The 21,206-nt window shown below is 37.7% G+C and overlaps 3 protein-coding genes across 9 annotated transcripts; 2 read left to right on the top strand and 1 right to left on the bottom strand.

Annotated features, from left to right (window-relative positions):
* The first annotated feature begins 8,601 nt into the window (after window positions 1-8,601).
* LOC126626115 (putative casein kinase II subunit beta-4) lies at window positions 8,602-12,869 on the top strand. 7 transcript variants are annotated; one of them, XM_050295328.1, is made up of 5 exons: window positions 8,602-9,137; window positions 10,198-10,413; window positions 11,050-11,159; window positions 11,255-11,420; window positions 12,156-12,869. In XM_050295328.1, exons 1-5 carry the CDS (start codon window positions 8,897-8,899, stop codon window positions 12,284-12,286), a joined length of 864 nt encoding a protein of 287 aa, XP_050151285.1. In that variant the 5' UTR covers window positions 8,602-8,896; the 3' UTR covers window positions 12,287-12,869. The 7 variants fall into 7 exon arrangements, with proteins under 7 accessions (XP_050151285.1, XP_050151287.1, XP_050151286.1 ...); XM_050295330.1 differs by having other exon boundaries at window positions 10,195-10,413; window positions 11,065-11,159; window positions 11,255-11,417; XM_050295329.1 differs by having other exon boundaries at window positions 10,195-10,413; window positions 11,065-11,159.
* A 1,974-nt stretch (window positions 12,870-14,843) lies between these two features.
* Window positions 14,844-18,547, top strand: LOC126626091 (uncharacterized). The gene is made up of 3 exons (XM_050295295.1): window positions 14,844-16,197; window positions 17,143-17,401; window positions 17,999-18,547. Exons 1-3 carry the CDS (start codon window positions 15,314-15,316, stop codon window positions 18,149-18,151), a joined length of 1,296 nt encoding a protein of 431 aa, XP_050151252.1. The 5' UTR covers window positions 14,844-15,313; the 3' UTR covers window positions 18,152-18,547.
* An 872-nt stretch (window positions 18,548-19,419) lies between these two features.
* Window positions 19,420-21,038, bottom strand: LOC126626092 (60S ribosomal protein L37a). The gene is made up of 5 exons (XM_050295296.1): window positions 20,886-21,038; window positions 20,589-20,628; window positions 19,993-20,081; window positions 19,828-19,910; window positions 19,420-19,725 (listed from the first exon to the last, which is right to left on the bottom strand). Exons 1-5 carry the CDS (start codon window positions 20,886-20,888, stop codon window positions 19,662-19,664), a joined length of 279 nt encoding a protein of 92 aa, XP_050151253.1. The 5' UTR covers window positions 20,889-21,038; the 3' UTR covers window positions 19,420-19,661.
* Between the last annotated feature and the right edge of the window lie 168 nt (window positions 21,039-21,206).

Here is a 21,206-nt window from a genome sequence, read left to right as displayed (position 1 = left end):
ACGAGGCCTTTTGGGAGCTCACTGGCTTCAGGTTCCATCAGAACTCCGAAGTTAAGCGAGTTTGCGAGAGAGCAATCCTATGATGGTGACCTACTGGGAATTTCTCGTGTGGGTTCCCATAAACAAAACCATGAGGGCGTGATCGAAGCCCAAAACAGACAATATCGTGCTACAATGGAGTCAAGCCCAATATGTGGTAGGGGCTTGGGCCTGGATGTGACAATTTGGTATTAGAGCCAATCCTTGGCCGGAAGTGTGCCGACGAGGACGTCGGGCCTCTAATGGAGGTAGATTGTAACATCTCACATCGCATAGGGGAGTGGATCTTGTAAGCTTTATATGTATATTCTCATCTCTCCTGTCACATCCCGACCCTAGTACACCATATCCCGGGCCCGCTCTACCATCGTAGCACGATATTGTCCAGTTTAAGCTTACCATTCCCTCACGGTTTTGTTTTTGGGAACTCACGAGCAACTTCCCAGTGGGTCACCCATCCTGGGAGTGCTCTGGCCTCCTTCTCGCTTAACTTCGGAGTTCTTACGGAACTCGAAGCCAGTGAGCTCCCAAAAGGCCTCGTGCTAGGTAGAGATAGGAGTATACATTTAAGGATCACTCCCCTAGGCGATGTGGGATGTTACAATCCACCCCCTTTAGGGGCCCGACGTTCTCGTCGGCACACTTCTGGCCAAGGATTGGCTCTGATACCATTTGTCACATCCCGGCCCGGGTCCACCACATCCAGGGCCCGCACTACCATCGTAGCATGATATTGTCCGTTTTGGGCTTACCATTCCCTCATGGTTTTGTTTTTGGGAACTCACGAGCAACTTCCCAATGGGTCACCCATCCTAGATGTGTTCTGGCCTCTTTCTCGCTTAACTTTAGAGTTCCTACGAAACCCGAAGCCAGTGAGCTCCCAAAGGCCTCGTGCTAGGTAAAGATGGGAATATACATTTAAGGATCACTCCTCTGGGCAATGTGGGATGTTACATTTACCTAGCACGAGGCCTTTTGGAAGCTCACTGGCTTCGAATTCCATCGGAACTTCGAAGTTAAGCGAGTTTGCGAGAGAGCAATCCCATGATGGGTGACCCATTGGGAAGGTCTCATGTGATTTCCCAGAAACAAAACCATGAAGGCGTGGTCAGGGTCTAAAGTGAACAATATGGTGCTACAGTGGAGTCGAGACCGGGATGTGGTAGGGGCCTGGGCCGAGATGTGACAAAATCTCATCATCATCTTCTTCCCCAAACCCTTGCTACTGTTGTTTGAGGCTGCATGGGCGGAGACTCTAGTGATCGAATTAAAAACCATTGTTCATTTCTAAATAGAGGGATTCAAGATTTCAATGATTTGCAGAAAAAAAAAACCCTAAAATTTGATAAAAATCTGGCAGAAGAGAAAAGGTTCAATGTGGAGGTGAAAGGAAGGGAAATAGAAAAATGGAGGGAGGGGGAGTCAAAGAAGTAGGGGAGGAGGTTCAGATGGAGGAGCGGCCGAGGAAGGAGTGGGACTAGGTGAGGCAGAAGAGGGCGAAGTCAATGTGGTAAAGGCAGGTGGTGAGGTTGGGGTGCCTGGAGATGGGCAAGGTTTGTTGACGGATTGGGGAAGAATGGTGATGGTTTCTTAGGGTGGGTCCCACATTTCTTTTATAAAAATATTAAAATGATTTTAGTTTTAATTTTTTAATATTTAAGTAATGTTTGAATCTAGTTAGGCTAGGGGGTGGGCCCATTTCAAGTCACGTCAGCATTTAACAGAAAAATTAACGAAGGTATGACATTGCAACAAATTATTAAGATGAGGTATGACATTGTAATTTTTTAAAGTTGAGGTTTGAGATTGTGGTTCGACCCATAGTTGAGGTAGTTTTGTATAATTTACTCTAGATAATTCAAACCAAATTTACTCGCAAGTGCACAAATCAGTTGTAGTAAAAATATGTAAATACGAGATCGAATCCACCGTGGTTGATTTAACAATTTAATCCTATAATTATTTCTTAATTAATTGAAATAAAGATTGGGTTTGTATCGAAGAAGAATTAAAATTAATAATGGCTAAACAAAGATATGATAGAGAACAAATGTAAGAAAACACTAAGGTTTTGATTCCACCATTAATTGTCATATCTTAGTATCCAATTGTCAACTCATGAATGATCAGATTAAGAAAAACAACTTTCGTACATATGTCCGTGGTCAAGTACACATGACATTAATTTCTCAAAAAGATATGAATTTTACCGTGGTCAGGCTTAAACTCAACTATTCTTACGGTCTATATATCCATGGTTTGGTATACACAAATAAGCAGAAATCCAATTTACTTAAGATGAGATGTGACATTGTAACAAATTCTTAAGATGAGGTACGACATTGTAATAGATAAATTAATAGAAAAAATAACGGAGGTGTGACATGGTAACAAATTCTTAAGATGAGGTATGACATTGTAATTTTTAACGGAGGTGTGACATTGTAACAGAGAAATTAATAGAAAAATTAACAGATGTGTGAAATTGTAACATTCTTAAGAAGAGGTATGACATTGTAATTTTTAAAAGATAAGGTATGAAATTGTGGTTCGACCCATAATTGAGGTAGTTTTGTATAATTTACCATAGATTAATTCAAACCAAATTTACTCGCAAGTGCACAAATTAGTTGTAGTAATATGAGATCGAATCCACCGGAGTTGATTTATCAATTTAATCCTATAACTATTTCTTAATGAATTGAAATAAATATTAGATTTGTATCGAAGAAGAATTAAAATTAATAATGACTAAACAAAGATATGATTGAGAACAAATGTAAGAAAACACTAAGGCTTTGATTCCACCATTAATTGTCACACCTTAGTATCCAATTGTCAACTCATGAATTATCAGAGTAACAAAAACAACTTCCGTACATATATTTGTGGTCAGGCACACATGACATTAATTTCTCAAACTGATATGAATTTTACTGTGGTTAGGCTTAAGCTTAACTATTCCTACGATCTATATATCCATCGTTCGGTATACACAAACAAGCAGAAATCCAATTAAGTTCTAAGAAGGAAAAATTGCATAAAATAAGACTAGGAAAGAAAAACCAAATTCGATGCAGCTGTTCTTTGCTCTTTGCTCGTACCAATTAGAAAACCAAAAGTTAATAACATCCAATTTACCAAAAGTTAGTATGATATGATATGAAAAGATATTAACTTCTTAGCACTTCATTGGCATTGTCTTAATATTTCACTCTTGGCCAATATTGCATCCACATGCCAAATTATTAAATAATTAAGCAAATCACTTTAATTAACTCGAAAACAACACACTATAGCACTAACGAATATAAGTTTAAGAGTAATAAATGTAATAACTATGCGTCTATCAGTGCTACTCAGAAAACCCTTTTGAAAACACGAGTCATGGTGGAGGTGGAGCAACTGTTGTTATAGAAACTAGGCTGGTTTGGGAAACAGAGGAAGTTGTAGGAGGATAAGGAGGTAAAGAAGGTAGAAGGGAACAAAGGCAGGAAAAGGGTAAAGAAATGAGGAGTTGCGGTGGTGGTGGGATGACAGTTGAGATGATGGTGGGGAATGGCCCTGTTTGGGTTAATATTTGAATATTAGGCTTGAATGAAGGAAGGTCAAAGGGTGCCAAATTAAATGAGGACTTGCTCGAAGCCCAGCATCGAGCCAACAAACTAAAGCCATCTTAGCCAAAGCATAGGCCATGAGCCTATGACTGAAGTGACAACTAACAGAGCCCAAATCACTACTAGCCAAAAAGCACTTTCTAATGGCATAAAGGTGTAAATATATGATGACTCACTGCCCTTGAGAGCCCTCGGCCAAGAACAAAGCTCTAACAGTCGGGCCAAATCACATATAAATGGAAAAAGAAACAACAAAGATAAGGACACTCAAACAACCAATAAAACAACATACAAATTCTGCTCTTAAGCCAGATTTGCATCCAGAAAAGCTGAAACCAACCTAGATTCAGTCTTTTTAGTCATAGTCTCCTTAGAAAAGCTATATTTTGTCTAGTTTAAAAGCTCTACTACATTCCTTAGTGTTGTAGTATCGATTCCCTCGTGTAAAACCTGTTTACCATTAATCCCTTTTAGCATACAACCCCTGTAAACTCAAAGATAAGTGGCTGCAAGATGTTCAACCTTGCCCGACAAGGTGAAATCTTGCCTAAGTCTTTTTATTTATCCCCTAAATTAGTAGATTTGTTGCTTAATGTGCCTTTCAGCATGTATTCAAGTTATTTCCATCTATTCTCCACTTAAGAGTCCTATTTGCATATGGATCTGGTTAACTTAATAGATTTGTTTTCATTAAGAACAACCTGAATCAAGGAAATGGTCTAAAAGGGCTTTTGACTCCCTTCATTCAAACATACAAGATTATGAATTAAAAGTTCTTGTTTACAAGGCAAGAAAAAGAACTTAATGCAGACTTAACCCATCTGTGACAATCCTCTCATAACAAGAAGTTTGAGTAACTCGGGGCATAAGTAACCACTCAAAACACATCTATTTCAAGATCTGTTATACTAAGATAACAGTGGCACGCCTAACACTTTGTTAGTTTTTATTGTGAGCCTCAAGACCTACACCTAAGGCCCCACAAAGGCACATTTCAAATTAACTTCAAACTCATCTCGCAGCATACCAAGCAGCAAGAGATCACCCGACGACCAACATCACCAAAAGTGCGCTTCACCCTTGGGGAGCTGTGCGAGGGGCCATCCACCTTTTGCCTCAAATAGGCCCAAATTGAAAATATTTTATTTTATAATATTTTTCAAATTTTTATAAATATTAAAAATTTTTTTTATCCAAATGGCTTAAACTCAACATCCATATCAGTAAAAAAGTTGACCATATATTTGTCTAATAATCATTTAACGGCCAAATTAAGAAAATTTAGGAGGTCTAACATTACAACAAATTCATAAGTTGATGTATTGTAATGTTTAAAAGATAAGGTATGAATTTGTTATGCAACCCAAAGTTGAGGTTGTAAAATGTTATTTACTCTTTCTTATTTCCATCTTTAACCCTTGGGTTAAAATCTAAAAATTTTAACCTAGAAAATTTACGTTTTACCTAGAAACAGTTTTTCTCCTCTAACCCTTATGGATTAAATTGTTAGCCCGAGATTATTAAAGAATGAATTAAAAAAAAATTTCTTAAAATAACTTAAAAAAAATGATGTAGATTATCCTAATTTAATTTGATGAACATTTTAACCTAAAAATGTTTAGATTCCGATAAATATTGAAAAATCACTAAATCGATGCCATGAAACTCGTGGAACATTATGAAAGAATATGAAACATATAATTTTTTTAAATTACTTTAGCTGTTGGATTTAAATTTGGACCATTAGATCTTTTTTTTGCCGTTGGATTTGATCTTATTAGATCTTAGTCGTTGGGTTCAATGAATTTATAAATATAAAACTAAAAGAAATACACATATATGGTGGGTCATCTCACTAATCTAGGGGAATCCTGGGCAAAATTTGCACCAGAAATAAGCCTTTAGTTAAAACTCATATTTGCCCCAAGGATTGAAGTATGTCTGATGGAACTATGTATAGGGTGAATTACCAATTTAGTTCCTAAATTATCATCTCAATAAAAATTAGGTCCCTAAACTATTTTTTTTTTCTTCAAAAAAATTAGTCCTTGGATTATAAAAATCTACCGATTACATCCCTAATATTATATTCAAAGCTACTATATTCAATTTTTCGTCAATTTAAGTCACATTACTTGCATAATACACATTGGAGGGTAGATTTGTAGTTTTTTCACAAAGAAATAGTGTAGGGAGTTAACTTTGAAGGGAAAATTGGTAGTTTTACATAAGAAATAGTGTAAGTTAACTTTGGAGGGTAAATTAGACGTTAGCTTCACAACATATATGAAACGTTAAGGGATTATAGGCAGGAAAATAATCGTATTACACTCTAAAGTGTGTAAAGTGACTTCAATTGACAAAAAATTGGATAAAATACCTTTGAATATAATAGTAGGGATGAAATTACCAATTTTAATAAATTTAGGGACTTATTTTATTGAAAAATAATAATTCAAAGACCTAATTTTTACTGAGATGATAGTTCAAGGACTTAATCTGCACTGAGAAATTTTATTTGAACTCATTTAATCTCTCTCTACACCCAACTTAAACTTTAATTATGAAATGTCTTTATTATCCTATTGCATAATCACCATCATGTATAAGATGAATTTCATTATAAAAGTAAAATTTATCAATAAACTCACTCCTAATAATCAAACACTAACCATCACTAATCTTTCTTCAACGTTCTATTGTGGCAAAAATCTTAAGACGCATTCATAGATGTGACAGCCCGTCCCTAATTTTAAGAGTTTTTAAAGTTTTAATAAAGGATTTTACAAAAATGCCCTTTGAGACACACGCATTATTCGAGGTTAATCGTTATGTCATGCCATCTAAGATTTGTTTTCTTGACATATCCTCGTAGTACCTGTCGCTACAGACGCGTGAGCGTAGACGGTACATGATTTGGAGTTATATCGAAGAAGTTATTAACGTTTGAAATTTGGGCATTTTAGGAATTATAATTTAGTAAAATCCGGAATTTCTTTTATGAAAGTGGACGGCCCAGATTAATGAAGAAATAAATGGATGGCTGGGATGAGAAGAAATGAGGTTTTGTGTGTGTGTGACTGGTGAAGAAGAAGAGAAAAGAGACTAGGCAGAAATGCCCAATCAGGAAATGAGAGAGGAGGAGAGCAGGAGCTCCAGGAGAGAAAGGAGAGAGAGGCTGGCGAATGGGGAGAAGAGAGAGGAGACGGGCCAATCGGAACAGAGAAAGGAGGAAAGGAGAGAGGGCGAGAAGCGGAGAAGAGAAGGAAGAAAACGGGTCTTCACCCGCAACCAGTTTTGACCTGCGACACCCACACCCAAATTTCGACGTTTTCACCCATTTTTCCGATGCATTGAGCCAAACAACCACTCCCAATCAACACCTAGGCCTTCCCTCTTCATGTTTCATCCAAAAAATCATGAAATTTGATGGTGATTTGGTGAAGAACGCACCCGTGGGTGCCGCAACTTCTTGTTCAAATTTCACCCAATTCCGAAGCAATTTCTTTCAATTACCACCACCCATACACTTCCCTTGAGGCCTAGAACAATGCCCAATCATTGGTTGGAGCGGCGGAGTTAAATTGAAGACGAATTGAAGATCACTACATATAAGGTTTCGTACGAATTTTGGTGAAATTGAAGTGTTTCCAAGCCAAATTGGCCTTGGCCTCAGGTATAAAGTTTACTCTACTCATTGAGATCTTCATTTCTGTATTTTTGAGAATTTTTGGAAATAGTTGGATTTTCCGGCGAGCCGGGGCGGCCAACCGCCACCCACGGCGGCCCGTGCGGCAGCGCGTGGCCAATGGCCCGCTAATGTCATTCTTAGCTTGTGTTTAATGTTCTAGGTTCAGTCTTGATAATTGATTGACGTAAATTGAGTAATTGAATCTAAGTTCGTTACGATTCGTGGTTAGGTGAAAATGTGAATTGACGATCCGACCGTTGGATCGTCACCAAAAGTTGGAGGATCCAAACTTTCAAAAAGTTAGAGGATCCAAACTTTTTTATCATCATCATGACTCCCACCACCACCACCATATCTCCAACACTACTCATCACCTGTAGGAAACCTACTTCTACTTTTGCTACTACTACTGCCAAAACAATAAGCAACATCTTATCAAAGTCAATGACAAGAAAAGGTGGAGGAGAAGAAGAGAGTTTGCATATGCTTTCACTAGTATTGCTACCTCTTATATATGAGATCAAAACCCTACTTATGGTAAGAGTAGGGTTTCTCTGACAAAAGGGTGGCTCAAAGGGAATCAAGCGTGTCAGTCCGATAATTCGGTGTTGTTCCCAGTACTACAAGTCAACCTGCAAAATATGCGAACATTTGTTAAACTAGCTAGGGTTTAGTTAATTTATAGTTTGACTCTCATTGTCTCATGTTATTGTGTTTAATTACATTAATAGATTTGATTAACATGGATCTTCATGAGACTGATCCGAGTAACTTCTAATGTAAAAATAATGGGTGTAGAGATAAATTTGCATATTGAATTGAGTTTGTGAGGATAGTTTAGATAATAATGGGTGTATAAATAAAGAGATGTTGATAGCTTAATTAAAAATGATATAAATATAAAGAATGAATTAAGTGTAAAAATAAGTTACAAGGGTTCAAATAAAATTTTATATGTGCACTTCATCTGTAAATATATACTAGAGTTTGTCTTATAAATGAATTTTCTTTTCTTAAAAAACAGCGAAAATATCTCTGGCGAGAACTCTACTCCTATTGGCTCCCACTCGATTGGGCCCCACATGACGATTCACCCAACATTCCCCTTTGCTTGACACGTGTCCCAAATCCTCCCCTCCTCTCCACAGAATCTAAAAACGACCGAAACTCTAGATCTCCCTCATGTCGTTCGCGCGTCAATCTCCAACTATATGACCATAATACCCTCAGAATATAATTATAAGCTTCTCTCTCCTCTCTCTCTCTCCCCATGTGTTTTGGGCACTAATACTCTCTCCTCTCTCCTCTCTCCTCTCAGAGGTTGAGTTAGCTTTATCCCGAACGAACGAATTCCAGGCGGTATGAGTTAGCAATCAAAACTGAAAACCCTAGTTCCTCAGCCCTAGGGGGTTTTTCCCCTTTTAATTTCCCTTACCAATTTTCAATTTTTCAATTTATTTTTACATTTTTTTCGGTAATATTAAAATTACCAATGTTTTGGTGAGATTAATTTCTGGCATCGAAGGAGGCGGAAGAAGAAGAAGAAGAGATGTACAGAGAGCGAGGGTTGGGTGGGTCTAAGGCGACGGAGGTGGTGGGACCCGCCGCTGATCGGAAGCAGCGGATCAACGACGCCTTGGACAAGCAGCTCGAGCGATCCTCGCCCTCCACTTCTAGGGCAATCAACGGCAAGGATAAGCCTCTTATTATGGGTGGTAAGCAGCCTCCCTCCGATCACAGAGACTCTCGCTCTGCCTCTGCGTCTCTCACCAAAAACAATTGCTCCGATGGTTTGAAGTTTCTTTCTTTCTTTCCTTCACATTTGTTTTCTCGTGTTAATTCGATTTTATTACCATTTGGGTACCTTTTTTTTTTTTTTTGTGTGTTTCTCTTTAATTGGGAAGATTATAGATCGATTGCCTGCCTAGCATCATTATTTTGTTAAAATCTATGGTTTGCTTTGTTGCATTAACCCTAGTTTAAAAGAAGAAGAAGCACTGTATATCATAGATTTGCTTTTCGATAAACTTCGATGAGATGGACTGCATCTCGGCTGAAAGAGAAAATTTGTACTTCCATAATATCAGCTGGGTGTGTGCATATACTTGTTTTTATTCGATGGGTGTCCATTTAGGAATTTTATTATAACACTTGACAATGCGTGTTACGGATATGCATTCTGTTTTATCCATTGAAGCCTGTCAGTAGTATTTGAATCAGACGTTGCTGTATCATTCTTCCATTTATTGCTTATGAGAGCTAAAACTAAAGTATTTCTTTCACCATAAAGGTCTGCCCCTGATTAAATGCCATCATCGTGTTTCTTCAGCAAGCTTATCCATAGAAGAAAAGCTGTAATTTTGTGGCCCAATTGGATTGTTGTTCAGCCTGCTGTCCTATCCCTTCCCTCACATGATTTTACAGTCTTTTAGACCACCACCAGGTCCCTAATCCAGAGGCTACTGAGCACTTTTTTCCTAGGGATTTGATTGAAATTTTGCAAGAGTCTGTCATGGTAGTGGAATATGTGTTTTTCTAGGGAGTAATGCTAAACAGTTTGGTCTTATATTACGTTTTGTGATATTAATATCTATTCCTTTGGAGCTAGAGTCTGATGGTGTCGTTTCAACTTGAAGAAAACTGTACTCTTGTAATCTGAGTGTGTCCCTTTTGTATAAGAGAAATGTTTATAAACCATAACAATACTTTTCTTCATTAAAATTCATTGATATATGTGATTATGGTACTCTCTAATGAAGTTTGATTTATGACTAGAACGTATATTGATAGATATAATCTTTCAGTTCTGTAAGTTTACTAATTGTAATGTATCTAAATTGATTGTAGAAGAATCTGAGACAGACAGTGAAGAGTCAGATGTTAGTGGTTCCGATGGGGATGACACATCTTGGATTTCATGGTTTTGCAATTTGCGAGGAAATGAATTTTTCTGTGAAGTGGATGATGATTACATACAAGATGATTTTAACCTCTGCGGGCTAAGCAGCCAAGTGCCGTACTATGATTATGCACTTGATTTAATTTTGGATGTTGAATCTTCTCATGGTAAGTTTATGTCTTGGTTTATTATCTCGTGTGATGGACAACCATGGTGTTTAACATAAACTTTATTTCTGTTAGACAACTATGTACAATTATGTGTACTCTTCCATGCAGCTATACGATTAAACTTTATTTTTGTTAGAAATCTTTCTGTGGACTTTAAGATATTAATATCTGCTTTCGTGCATTTCCCCAGCTTAGTATTATGATTTTTTTATGACCCAACAAAGGTACTCTTAAAAACCCTGATTTAAAAAATGTTAAACTCAATTTTACCCTCCTGAAAAAATTAGAAGATAAAAATTTAAAACGAAAAAAAAAAAAAAAAAAAAAAACTCTTGCTGCCTTCCCTTCCCTTTCCCACTACCCCTCTCCCCCAATCATTGCTAACCATGGTGTTTTCGTGGTCACTGGCAATGCCGCTGGTTGCCGGTGGCCACTGAGATATATAATTCTTGTTAAAGGTTGGAAAGAATACTTATAGAAGAGGTAAAGATTCCATTGGTTAATTTTTGAGAAAAGAATGTAGTCAGAAATATTTTGAAAATAAATAGATAACCCAGTTTTTAAATATAAGACATTTCTGTTCCTTGATTACCGATAAGGTTGTTTTCCTATTTTGATATATACTTTGGGCAGGTGATATGTTCACAGAAGAACAAAATGAATTGATTGAATCAGCAGCAGAGATGCTTTATGGTCTTATTCATGTTCGATATATATTGACAAGCAAAGGCTTGGCTGCCATGGTAAGTTTCTATTATTGATTGTCTGTTTGACAGTTTCATTGATTCTGGACTGTAAAATTTGGTAACTTGGTAGAATTGTGCTATTGGATCTACAGCTAGACAAGTACAAGAACTATGATTTTGGTAGATGCCCAAGAGTTTTCTGCTGCGGACAACCCTGCCTCCCAGTTGGCCAGTCGGATATCCCACGGTCAAGCACTGTAAAAATATACTGCCCCAAGTGTGAAGATATTTACTACCCTCGATCGAAGTATCAAGGTAGTATCCTTTATATTATCGAACCTATATTTACAATTGCTAGCTGCATATAAGCAAGCAGCTGGTTTGTTAAGATGCTGCGCACAAAATCTTCTTTCATGCCTTGTCATATATTTGTTGTTTATTCCTTTACTGGTTAGTTTTTATATGTCCAGAATCGAAGCATTAATATATTGTTTAGACTTTAGATTGAGCTGGGGGTTTCTTCAATTTAAATTCGATTTGTAGGTTTTGTCCTGAGAAGAATCATTAGTTCATTACTGTAAGTTAGGTGGAAAGTAGGTTGAAACCATGTTTCTTACGTTTCATTTGTTAGACCTTTGTTAGATGAAATGGATCAATTAATTATTATTTTTCTTTTAATTCACTTGCATCTATAGTTGTTGAAGAGGATTACATGTTGTGGGGTTGGGTCGTAGGCTGCTTCCTTTGTACATAGTTAAGCATCAGTATTAACTTGAACAGCTTGATTTTCTGTCTGGGAATATTTGTTAGTTTCTTGCTGATAGTGCTGTTTAATGTAGTCAATTTCAAGTGCATTATACTATTTTATTCTGGAATTTTGTTAAGAAACATGAATTTACTGCATACTTTGTTCGCACCTTGCACTTATCAATATCCTGCCTTGTGTTTTGTGATCTATAACATCATTGCGGGCCTTTGGTTCATTTTGATGGTCGGACACAATGCTCACTAGTTATCCTTGCATTGATTTCTGAGTGACTTAACTCTATATAGACATTGATGGAGCCTATTTCGGAAGTACATTCCCTCACCTGTTCTTGATGACATACGGGCACCTGAAGCCTCAGAAAGCATCACAGAGTTATGTTCCTAGAGTGTTCGGATTCAAGCTTCACAAGCCATGATGCTAAAATTTCAAGCTCCAGCCAGGGCAGGAGTTCATGTGAGACTTACTCCCCTCTGTCAGTAATGTTCTTGAGTTTGGTGGAGTTACGTCCCCAAGTTGTCAGAATATAGATACCCTTTTTACGTGTCCTGGGATCCACTTACAATCAAATTTGCGGCCACTCACAAGCTTCATTTTCGATTTTAGCTGCGTCTTGGTGAGTTTCTGTAGAACTTGTCCGTTTGGCTTTAGTATTAATAATTTTCTTGGTAGTGGCTTCCGGCGACCTGTTTTCTTCGGTTTCTTATTAAGCTCAAGCGGGGTTGTTGGCGCTCTAAGAATAACCAGTTCGTCTCTGCAATTTTCTTGTGTCATCAGAAATGTATCGTGTAGCCCTCAAAATATTCATGTCTAATTACTTTAGAGTCGAGTCGAGTCAAGTGAGCAGTAGGATTTATGTACGCGCTTAATTGTTGAAAATTGGAATATAGCATCATGTTATGTATACCGTATACATTCGGTTACTTTTATTTTTTGTACGCAGTTGATGTGTTGCTTTCCTTTCGACAAAAAATTGAAAAAAAAAAAGCTTCTTCCATAAATTCTGCTTTTAAATCGACTAAGAAAAGTTGGTATATGTTTTTGGTGTGCAATTTGCAACATGGATTCTGAATTGGAAGGATGGAATCTGATTTCTGCACTCCATTTTTAGTACTTGAGAGCTAACTTCAACGACTAACTGTCTTATCTATTAACAGACGAATCTCGTGGATGACGAATTTGATACCAAATTAGGTTGTTTGTTTCGTGGCTTAACCATTCTTCTTTTCTTTAGTGTAAAATATATCGTTATATTAAAGAATATATTCGAAGGAAAATTATCATTGCCTTAATCTAGTTGGTCACAAGTTCTCCCAACAATTTTCTTTTATCATAGAAGAGTCATTTAATTAGTACGTGCAACAATGGAGCATTATTCATTTTTTTATATAATTATAAATTTATATTAATGGGTAAGAATAATAAATTAGTATTAAACTCGTTTTAAATTAAAAAAAAAAAATCATCTCGTCATTTTGATGGATTTTATTTTTCTCACTTCTAACTCCATCCATAATAATTAATGCAATCAATCACTAGCTACCACCACCATGATCATTCCATTAACGCATCCGCCACCATTGTCACTGTCGCTGCCACCATTGGCATTGCCATGCACACCATAACCGCCTTGACTACTACCATCTTGTCATGACCATCAACACCCCTCCACCAACCTAACACCACAATCTCACCACCCGACTACTGTCACCACCACCAAATAAACTAGCTTTACTACCACCATATCATGACGTGTCACTTACACCATCACTCTAGCCTCTACCATTTCATACGATAACTTTGTTATAGTTATAATCATCATTTCAATAAATAATAATAATAATAATTAAAAATAACAATGTTTATTAATAAATTGAATCAAAATTATGTAAAATTCAAATAAAATCCACTTGAATTGACGAATATCAACTAAACTTCCTCAAAATTCATGTATTCATAATTCTAAAAAACGCATCGGTTATCGATTCTTTTTTAAAATAAAAAAACTTAAACTATGTAGTTATGTAGTTTTTGAATGCATCACAATCAAATGAAATGTCAATTCAAGTTAAACAATTAAGCAGCATCAATCAAACGTTACTACTGTCAAAGTTGACAGACGGCAAGATGGAAAACCGCAAACTTCATCCACCATCATCCAAATTTATCCTGGAGAGAGATATTCTCCAAATCTCTTCCACTAAGGTTACTAAAAATCTGATCAAACGTCTAAAGTTATAATAACTTTTAAAAGAGATTCATGTTTTTAGCCGTTTGATCAGATTTTAAAGGTTCGAATCACTTGATTTGGTGAAATTAGTGGAAGAGATCCGAAGAGGATCTCTGTCCATTTATCCTATCTTAATTACACCATCTGAATATCTTCACCATCCCTTTTAAATAAGGGAACTTTAACGAAAAGCATCCGGTACTGTTCACTTTAACGAAAAACCACATTTTTACACTAAAAAGTCAATACTGATACTATTCACTTTACCCTTTATTTTGTCCTTATCATTAAAACTCAAAGTTTTCAAACCCTTTTCATTAGTTTTCTTTTTAAATAATACACACATCATTATCTTCCAGAGATGAGGATCCTCCCAGGATTCTCTTTGTGAGAATCCTAAATTTTCACATTTTAATTGTTTATTGTATATCTTGCAATCAATTTTCGTTATGTACTAGTTACGTTTAATTTTAAATAAAAATACTTAAAATAATTTTTATCTATATGATTTACGATGAACGACTAGAATACGAAGATTCTTATAATCCCCACCATTTAGATCCGGATGAGATCCAAATCCATCTTTCAGCACAAGGTTAAAACTACAGTCAGCAATATTATGATATTATCCAATACGGCTTTGCCACTTGTGTCTTCAAATACAAGAAGGGGTGGTGGCATTTCAGAAAATATCGTAAATTCCAGGGGCTTTATAAAGTAGAGAAGAAAAACCACCTCGGTCGGTTTTGGCGTCTGCAGAAAACCGGACATGAAAACCACCGCAGAACAAAAAAAAGTAGCGACTCATCTGAGATATCCACCATTTCTTCTGAATCTCACAAAACCCAGAAATAATCACAGAAGAGAGAGAAAGCTCTAGAGAGAGAGAGAGAGAGAGAGAGAAGGAGATAGGAAGAAGAAGAATATCTGTATGTAAATGCAATTCAACTCAGATCGGAAAAGGAAAGAAAATCAGAAAAGAAGAAGCTGAGAGGAATCACGTCCGCATCAATTTCAAAAGCACTTTTAGATTCAGACCCAAATCTCAATAATCAAAATACCCAATTAGTCCCACATGTTATCACCAAACCAAACCACCAACTTGATCATCTCCAAGCAACCCAGACCCAGAAATCATCAAACCCAGCAGTCCAATCCTACCAAAGTCACACCCAATTCAAAATCCATGAGGAACCCATCTCGTATAATCCTGCAATGAACCAAACACCTTCCACTTTATCCCACTCTCCCACACTCTCCTCTCTCCACCACCACCAGATTCACTTCCACCGCCATAGCCACACGCCTTTCAATTTCCGCCCTTCTTCTTCTTCTTCCTCTTCCTCTTCGCATTCGTTTCTGTGTTCCGCTTCACTCGCAATCATTCCCTTCGCCACACGATCACTGGTCCTGAAGCTTTTCCGCCATTTCCCCTGTGCGCATTTGCTCAGAGTCCACTGCCGCTTGCTTATCCTCTTCTTTTTGCCTTCCCTTTACTTCTTCACAAGTTCCCGCCGCTCTTTCGTTCTCGATTTCCTCTCTGTGATCGCTTTCTCGGCGGCCCTTTTGATTTCTCTCAACGTTGCACTTCCCCGTTTTGTTTCGACTCGGTTGTTTCTTTCCCGCTCTTTGCCAATCAAGCTTTGTTCGTCTTCCCGCGTCTCTAAGCCCGCTCAGCCTGTTCTTTGGTCAATTGGGTCGAAGCCCAAGTTGGACAAAAAGCCAAATTCGGGGTCTTGGGTGCAGGTTTATAGTAACAATGATGTTTATGAGGGTGAATTTGATAAAGGGAAGTGTTCAGGAAGTGGGGTTTATTACTATCATATGAGTGGGAGGTATGAAGGTGATTGGGTGGATGAGAAGTATGATGGTTATGGTGTGGAAACCTGGGCCAGAGGTAGCCGGTATCGTGGGCAGTATAGGCAGGGCTTGAGGCATGGAATTGGGGTGTATAGGTTCTTCACTGGTGATGTTTATGCCGGAGAGTGGTCTAATGGGCAGTGTCATGGGTGTGGAATACATACTTGCGAGGATGGAAGCCGGTATGTTGGGGAGTTTAAGTGGGGTGTCAAACATGGACTTGGTCATTATCATTTCAGGTAAAACTTACCATCTTTCTTAAGATATTAAGCGAATGGATATGTGTTCTGTATTCTATGTTTTTCTATGTGATATTGATGTTTGGAATTGAACACTGATTCGTCTAGTGGCCTTGTTGTTCTATGTGGTATGGTATTGATGCTCGGTTATTTACAGTACTTACATACAATTTCGTATAGGTGTTGGCCCTTTCTTTGTTTTTCTTGAAAGATCGAAGTGAGGTGCAGAAGGGTGACAGATTTGAAACGATTGTGTACCTCTCTGAGTTACTAGGCTGTTAAACTTCTAAGTCAACTATGTAGTCTTCTGATGTGGTATGGAATTTTCGGGATGGTTAGGTGTAAATAAGGTTTGAAGTATTATGTGCTTAATGGAATAGTTATACATTTTGCACCAAGTTTAGAAACTTGTTGATTTCTGTCTCTGTAGTTAGGTATTTGTGTTTTTCATTGATGAATTTATAGATGCTCTGTGTCAAGTCGGTCAGGCCTTCAGTTGGTTTTTTCATTGTTCCTTTGCATAATTAACAAAAAAAATCAAGGTTGTAGGTTATTAGGTTCGAATGTGGGTTATGGCTAGCATCATATTAGAATACTTAGGTTAAAAGGTCTAATTTTTTCAGCATCATGGCGTTCGGAACCATCTCATACTTTATGTGAGGCATTCTCAGACACGTTCTCTATGGGGTCTCGTAAATCTAATATTTATTTTATATTTTAATAAAAACATGACTTGGATTTTGACTGCTGTTCTTATATCTTCTTAATTTCAAAAGGAAAACTGATCTAGTTTCCCCCCTTTCACTGTCATATATGTGTGTGTGGGTGCTTGTGCTTGCATCCATGTTTATCCAACACATGTTAAGAAAACTTGTTCCTCTGATATATGCGAGTGAAAGTTAAATTCGCAAGCACAGGGCTGATTTGCTGTATATGATAATGCAGAAATGGTGACACATATGCTGGGGAATATTTTGCTGACAAGATGCATGGTTTTGGAGTATATCAGTTTGGGAACGGGCATCGATATGAAGGAGCCTGGCATGAAGGAAGAAAGCAAGGACTTGGTATGTACACTTTCAGAAATGGGGAAACACAATCTGGTCATTGGCAAAATGGGGTGCTAGATATTCCCAGTGTGCAAAACACCCAACCTGGATCTTCTTATGCTGCCAACCATGCCAAAGTGTTCAATGCAGTCCAGGTAATTGTCCTTTATGTCCTTGGGGTATCAGTATTTCATTGGAATAAATTCTACTGTAAATGTGATCGTCTACAACGGTAGATAGTAGGTAAATGTCGTTTTGATTTGCGTAACTTTTTTTGTATTTTATGTTGTTGATTTAATTATCAATTCAAGTTTACTCACATACTATATTAGGTAAATATTGTTCCGAAAAACTGGAATACTTTATTTTTTGACATAAACCATGAATTATTACGCACACTTGGAAACTACATCAAGTGATTTTGGTTTTATGAGACTCTAGTATTTGTTGCCATCTGGTTTGTGGGGAGCCTCATGCTACCATTTTTGTTGTAATTTGTTGAAAGTTTGTGTATGGATGAATTCCACTTACGTCCACTGCAGAAGTCATCAATCATTAGAGTTAGGCCGCTTTTTTTTCTTTGGACTTTATGGTACCTGAGATTTTCCTCTAAAATGACAATTCCGCAGTAGAAATACTCTCTTGATTTATGTGAAGACTGAATGCAAAACCTTAATTATTTGATTTGAACAAGCACTTACCAGTTACCACTACTATATGAGTTTTTTTACTGAATACCGTTTTACTTGCAGGAAGCACAGAGAGCTGCTGAGAGAGCATTTGAAGTGGCCAAAGTAGATGAAAGGGTGAACCGAGCTGTAGCAATAGCTAATAAAGCAGCGATTGCTGCACGAGTTGCAGCTGTAAAGGCCGTGCAAAAACAATTACACCCATTACAACAATGACAGCAGTGGCACTACCCACATTCGCCTAATGCATTGACCAATCATCATTAGCATCAACATCATGCCTGTGTGGCAAAGCCACAGAAGCAAAACAACTACCATGTAAATAGGTATTTTGTTTTTCGTCTTTTGTATTTCGTGCCTTTGCTCTGCAATTATTTTGATGGGGAATGCGAGGTACGTGCCTGGAACCACATTCAGTCGATTATGTATGGCTGATTGAGGAGCAGGCAGAGGCAGGTTTTCCCCCTTTTTTCTCTTCTGGTTCTGGCCTCTCAAGAATATGTACATGAGTAAGAGTGTGCAAGTTATAAACCAAGGTTTTTGATTTCACATTTTTTGCTTCCTACTGTAAACGTTACTGGTTATTGTTATATGTAATTTTGCCTGGATGAAGAGTGGAACCCTAAAAACCACATCTGAACTCGATTATAAGTACAAAATACGGCCAAAAGAAAGAAAATAAATACAGCATCGTATTTCCGTATGAACATTGTTGGATTGTTTGGTTACAGTTTTAGGCCTCGTTTGGTCTCTAGGATTAAATTTGAGTGGATAACCCACTATTCATGTATATTGAAGTCGGAGATGACTGAGTTTTTTCATTTTGAGAGGATTAGAAGGCTACAGTTGTACTGGGGTTTTCAGACTTTCAGTACTATTCCCTATTGGGTTTCATGGGTGGAAAAAGAGATTGGGGCTCTGAGGGACCATGAGAGAGGAAGATATAGGGTGGGCAGAGGTGAGCATGAGAGGATATACATATAACAAGTTCACCGTCATATGACGGCCCATCTAATAATACAATCTTATGTGTAAGTTTGTCTTTAAATAGCATTACATTATTGAATCCAACGCATCCCTCCGTGTATAAAAAGAAGCAAAACCCTAGCTAAATACGTTGTGTCGTTGATGTCGGTTGAAACCGATTGAAGGCATAGCTTTTGTGACAAAACAAAACAGCATTCACCGTGACTCTCAGCCAATTCAATTACACAGCCACCAACCACTCTAATACTTTACTACAACCTTGCCCTCAACATCTCAACCGGAAACCCTAATTTGGAAGTCTCCATGGACTACTCTGGCATCTGCTTAATCGCAAACTATCAAGGGCGGTACAAGTTCGCCGTTGCAACTTTAGTGCCGTTCAGACGCATGATCTTTCCGAGTTCGATTCAAAGACTGATGCGATGAAAGTGAAAGCGCATCGACTGCTGACTTGTAAGTATGAAAGAAAACAGAAATAAAATTTATGCAACGTTAACTCAGCCAAGGAGCAAGCGTAACTTGCAGTATTGAATAGAAATCCCGAGACTATTAAACCGCATTCTGAATTCAAAGGTGGAAGCTAAGATCTCAGATTAAACACACTACAATGAGTCAACATGCATCTAACGAGTTCTTCAAAATAATATAAGCAAACAAAAGGAGAACCATATCCAAAACTGTTTTGAGATATCCATAGCTGCAAGACGCTCATAGAGTGGTAGAGGTCACCAACAGCAGCTTAACTCTCGGTTTGCTCCCTCAGCCTCCTAATGGTGCTCCTAACCGTCACAGCACTAGCAGTGCTGTTAAAAAAACAAAAGAAAAAAAAAAAGAATGATCGCTCAGTTCATTACTTGATCACAAAATTAAAGGAAAATAAGAAAGCAGTTAAAGCGGATTCTTACTTCAAGGTGTAGGCACCGCCCGCCTTCACTTTTCCGCAGTCCTTACATCCCCAGATTCCAACAGCCTTTCTCTTCACAGCATACTACATGGAAATGAAAATTTTAATCATCTTTTCACAGGGACGAGAGACAAAACTAGTTTAAAAGAATACAACCATACTATACCTTGCCACAGAATTCACAGAAATACTTGCTGTGCTGACTGACTTCCATTTTCTTAATCTGCTTACGCAGACTAGCACCATAACGGGTTCCTGTAATAAAGCAGTAGACAACAGAATCATAAACGCTTCAATGCCGAAGAAGATCAAAACTTTACAAATGCAAAACGTATTAACTTAAAAGTATATCTAAACAAATCTGAATGTTGCATTGTTGTGCATAACTGTCACAAAAATCAATTATACAGTCGGGGGGAAAGAAATATGTAAAGACGCATATCCCATACCAAAGAAACAAGAAAAACAGAGGGTGCAATTCCTAATCCCGAATCCGGTCTTACACAACAACAACCGGCTTTGAGGTAACTATAACTAGCCTCTTCCATTACCAAAACGAAGAATCAAATATTCAGGCATACAATCGCAACATAACCCGCGTCTCAACAACGTTAAAACTACTACAGCCAACAAATTTCACGCTAATAATATGACCATTAGACAAGCAATTCATTTCATATATCGCAGCCCGAATCAAATCATCGAACAGATCGCAGTACAACAAAAGCATTGAGAGCTGACTAAACCCTAAATGGCACTTACCATATTTCCCAACGATACCGGCCTTCTTCGTCCTCTTAGTCTGAAACACAAAACACAGCGGGCATAAATATCAAATCAAATCAAATTCTCAGAAAATGATTTCTGAAAACCACAAACCATAACAGAGATCTTCGGTAACCTTCCCTACTTGAGAGGTAGCCCAAAAATCCCCCAATAATTTTATCGTTTAATTCCACAAAAATACAAGCCTATATTAACACAACATTTTCCCACAAAACTGAAACGACAAACAAATTTCTGAGGAAACAAACAGTGGATGTGTAGACAGAGAGATACCATTGTTGTGGATTGGAAGGTCGCTGCTGTGAAGGGCCGAAGTGGCTGCTACTTTCTTCTTCTCGCGCAATAGAAGAAACCCTAATTTGCTTTGCTCGGATTTATAGAGCCCTCAAAAGGCGCAAATGGGCCGACTTTAAAACGGGTTAAACCAGCTGGGTCCAAAATTAATAATGGGTTGGTTAAAGGCCCAAATGAAGTGACAAAGCATTTTCAAGCTTCATATGATACAACAACAACAATAAAGCATTTTTCTACTAAGTGGGGTCGGCTATATGAATCCTAAAACGTCATTGCGCTCGGTTCTGTGTTACGTCTTCC

The sequence above is a fragment of the Malus sylvestris genome, chromosome 6, assembly GCF_916048215.2.
Source record: "Malus sylvestris chromosome 6, drMalSylv7.2, whole genome shotgun sequence".
NCBI classification, from domain to species: domain Eukaryota; kingdom Viridiplantae; phylum Streptophyta; class Magnoliopsida; order Rosales; family Rosaceae; genus Malus; species Malus sylvestris.
Note: the sequence above shows the minus strand (reverse complement) of the source record. Positions and strands in the feature narration are given on the sequence as shown.

Coding starts and splice junctions, on each gene's coding strand:
- LOC126626092 (XM_050295296.1), bottom strand. Junction 19,911..19,992: donor TCTGTGAATTCTGTGGCAAG/GTATAGTATGGT, acceptor ATTTCCATGTAG/TATGCTGTGAAGAGAAAGGC. Junction 19,726..19,827: donor GGCGGTGCCTACACCTTGAA/GTAAGAATCCGC, acceptor TTTTTTTAACAG/CACTGCTAGTGCTGTGACGG.
- LOC126626091 (XM_050295295.1), top strand. CDS start 15,314: ATGAACCAAACACCTTCCACTTTATCCCACTCTCCCACACTCTCCTCT. Junction 16,198..17,142: donor CTTGGTCATTATCATTTCAG/GTAAAACTTACC, acceptor ATGATAATGCAG/AAATGGTGACACATATGCTG. Junction 17,402..17,998: donor AAGTGTTCAATGCAGTCCAG/GTAATTGTCCTT, acceptor TTTTACTTGCAG/GAAGCACAGAGAGCTGCTGA.
- LOC126626115 (XM_050295326.1), top strand. CDS start 8,897: ATGTACAGAGAGCGAGGGTTGGGTGGGTCTAAGGCGACGGAGGTGGTG. Junction 10,414..11,049: donor GGATGTTGAATCTTCTCATG/GTAAGTTTATGT, acceptor TACTTTGGGCAG/GTGATATGTTCACAGAAGAA. Junction 11,160..11,254: donor GCAAAGGCTTGGCTGCCATG/GTAAGTTTCTAT, acceptor TTGGATCTACAG/CTAGACAAGTACAAGAACTA.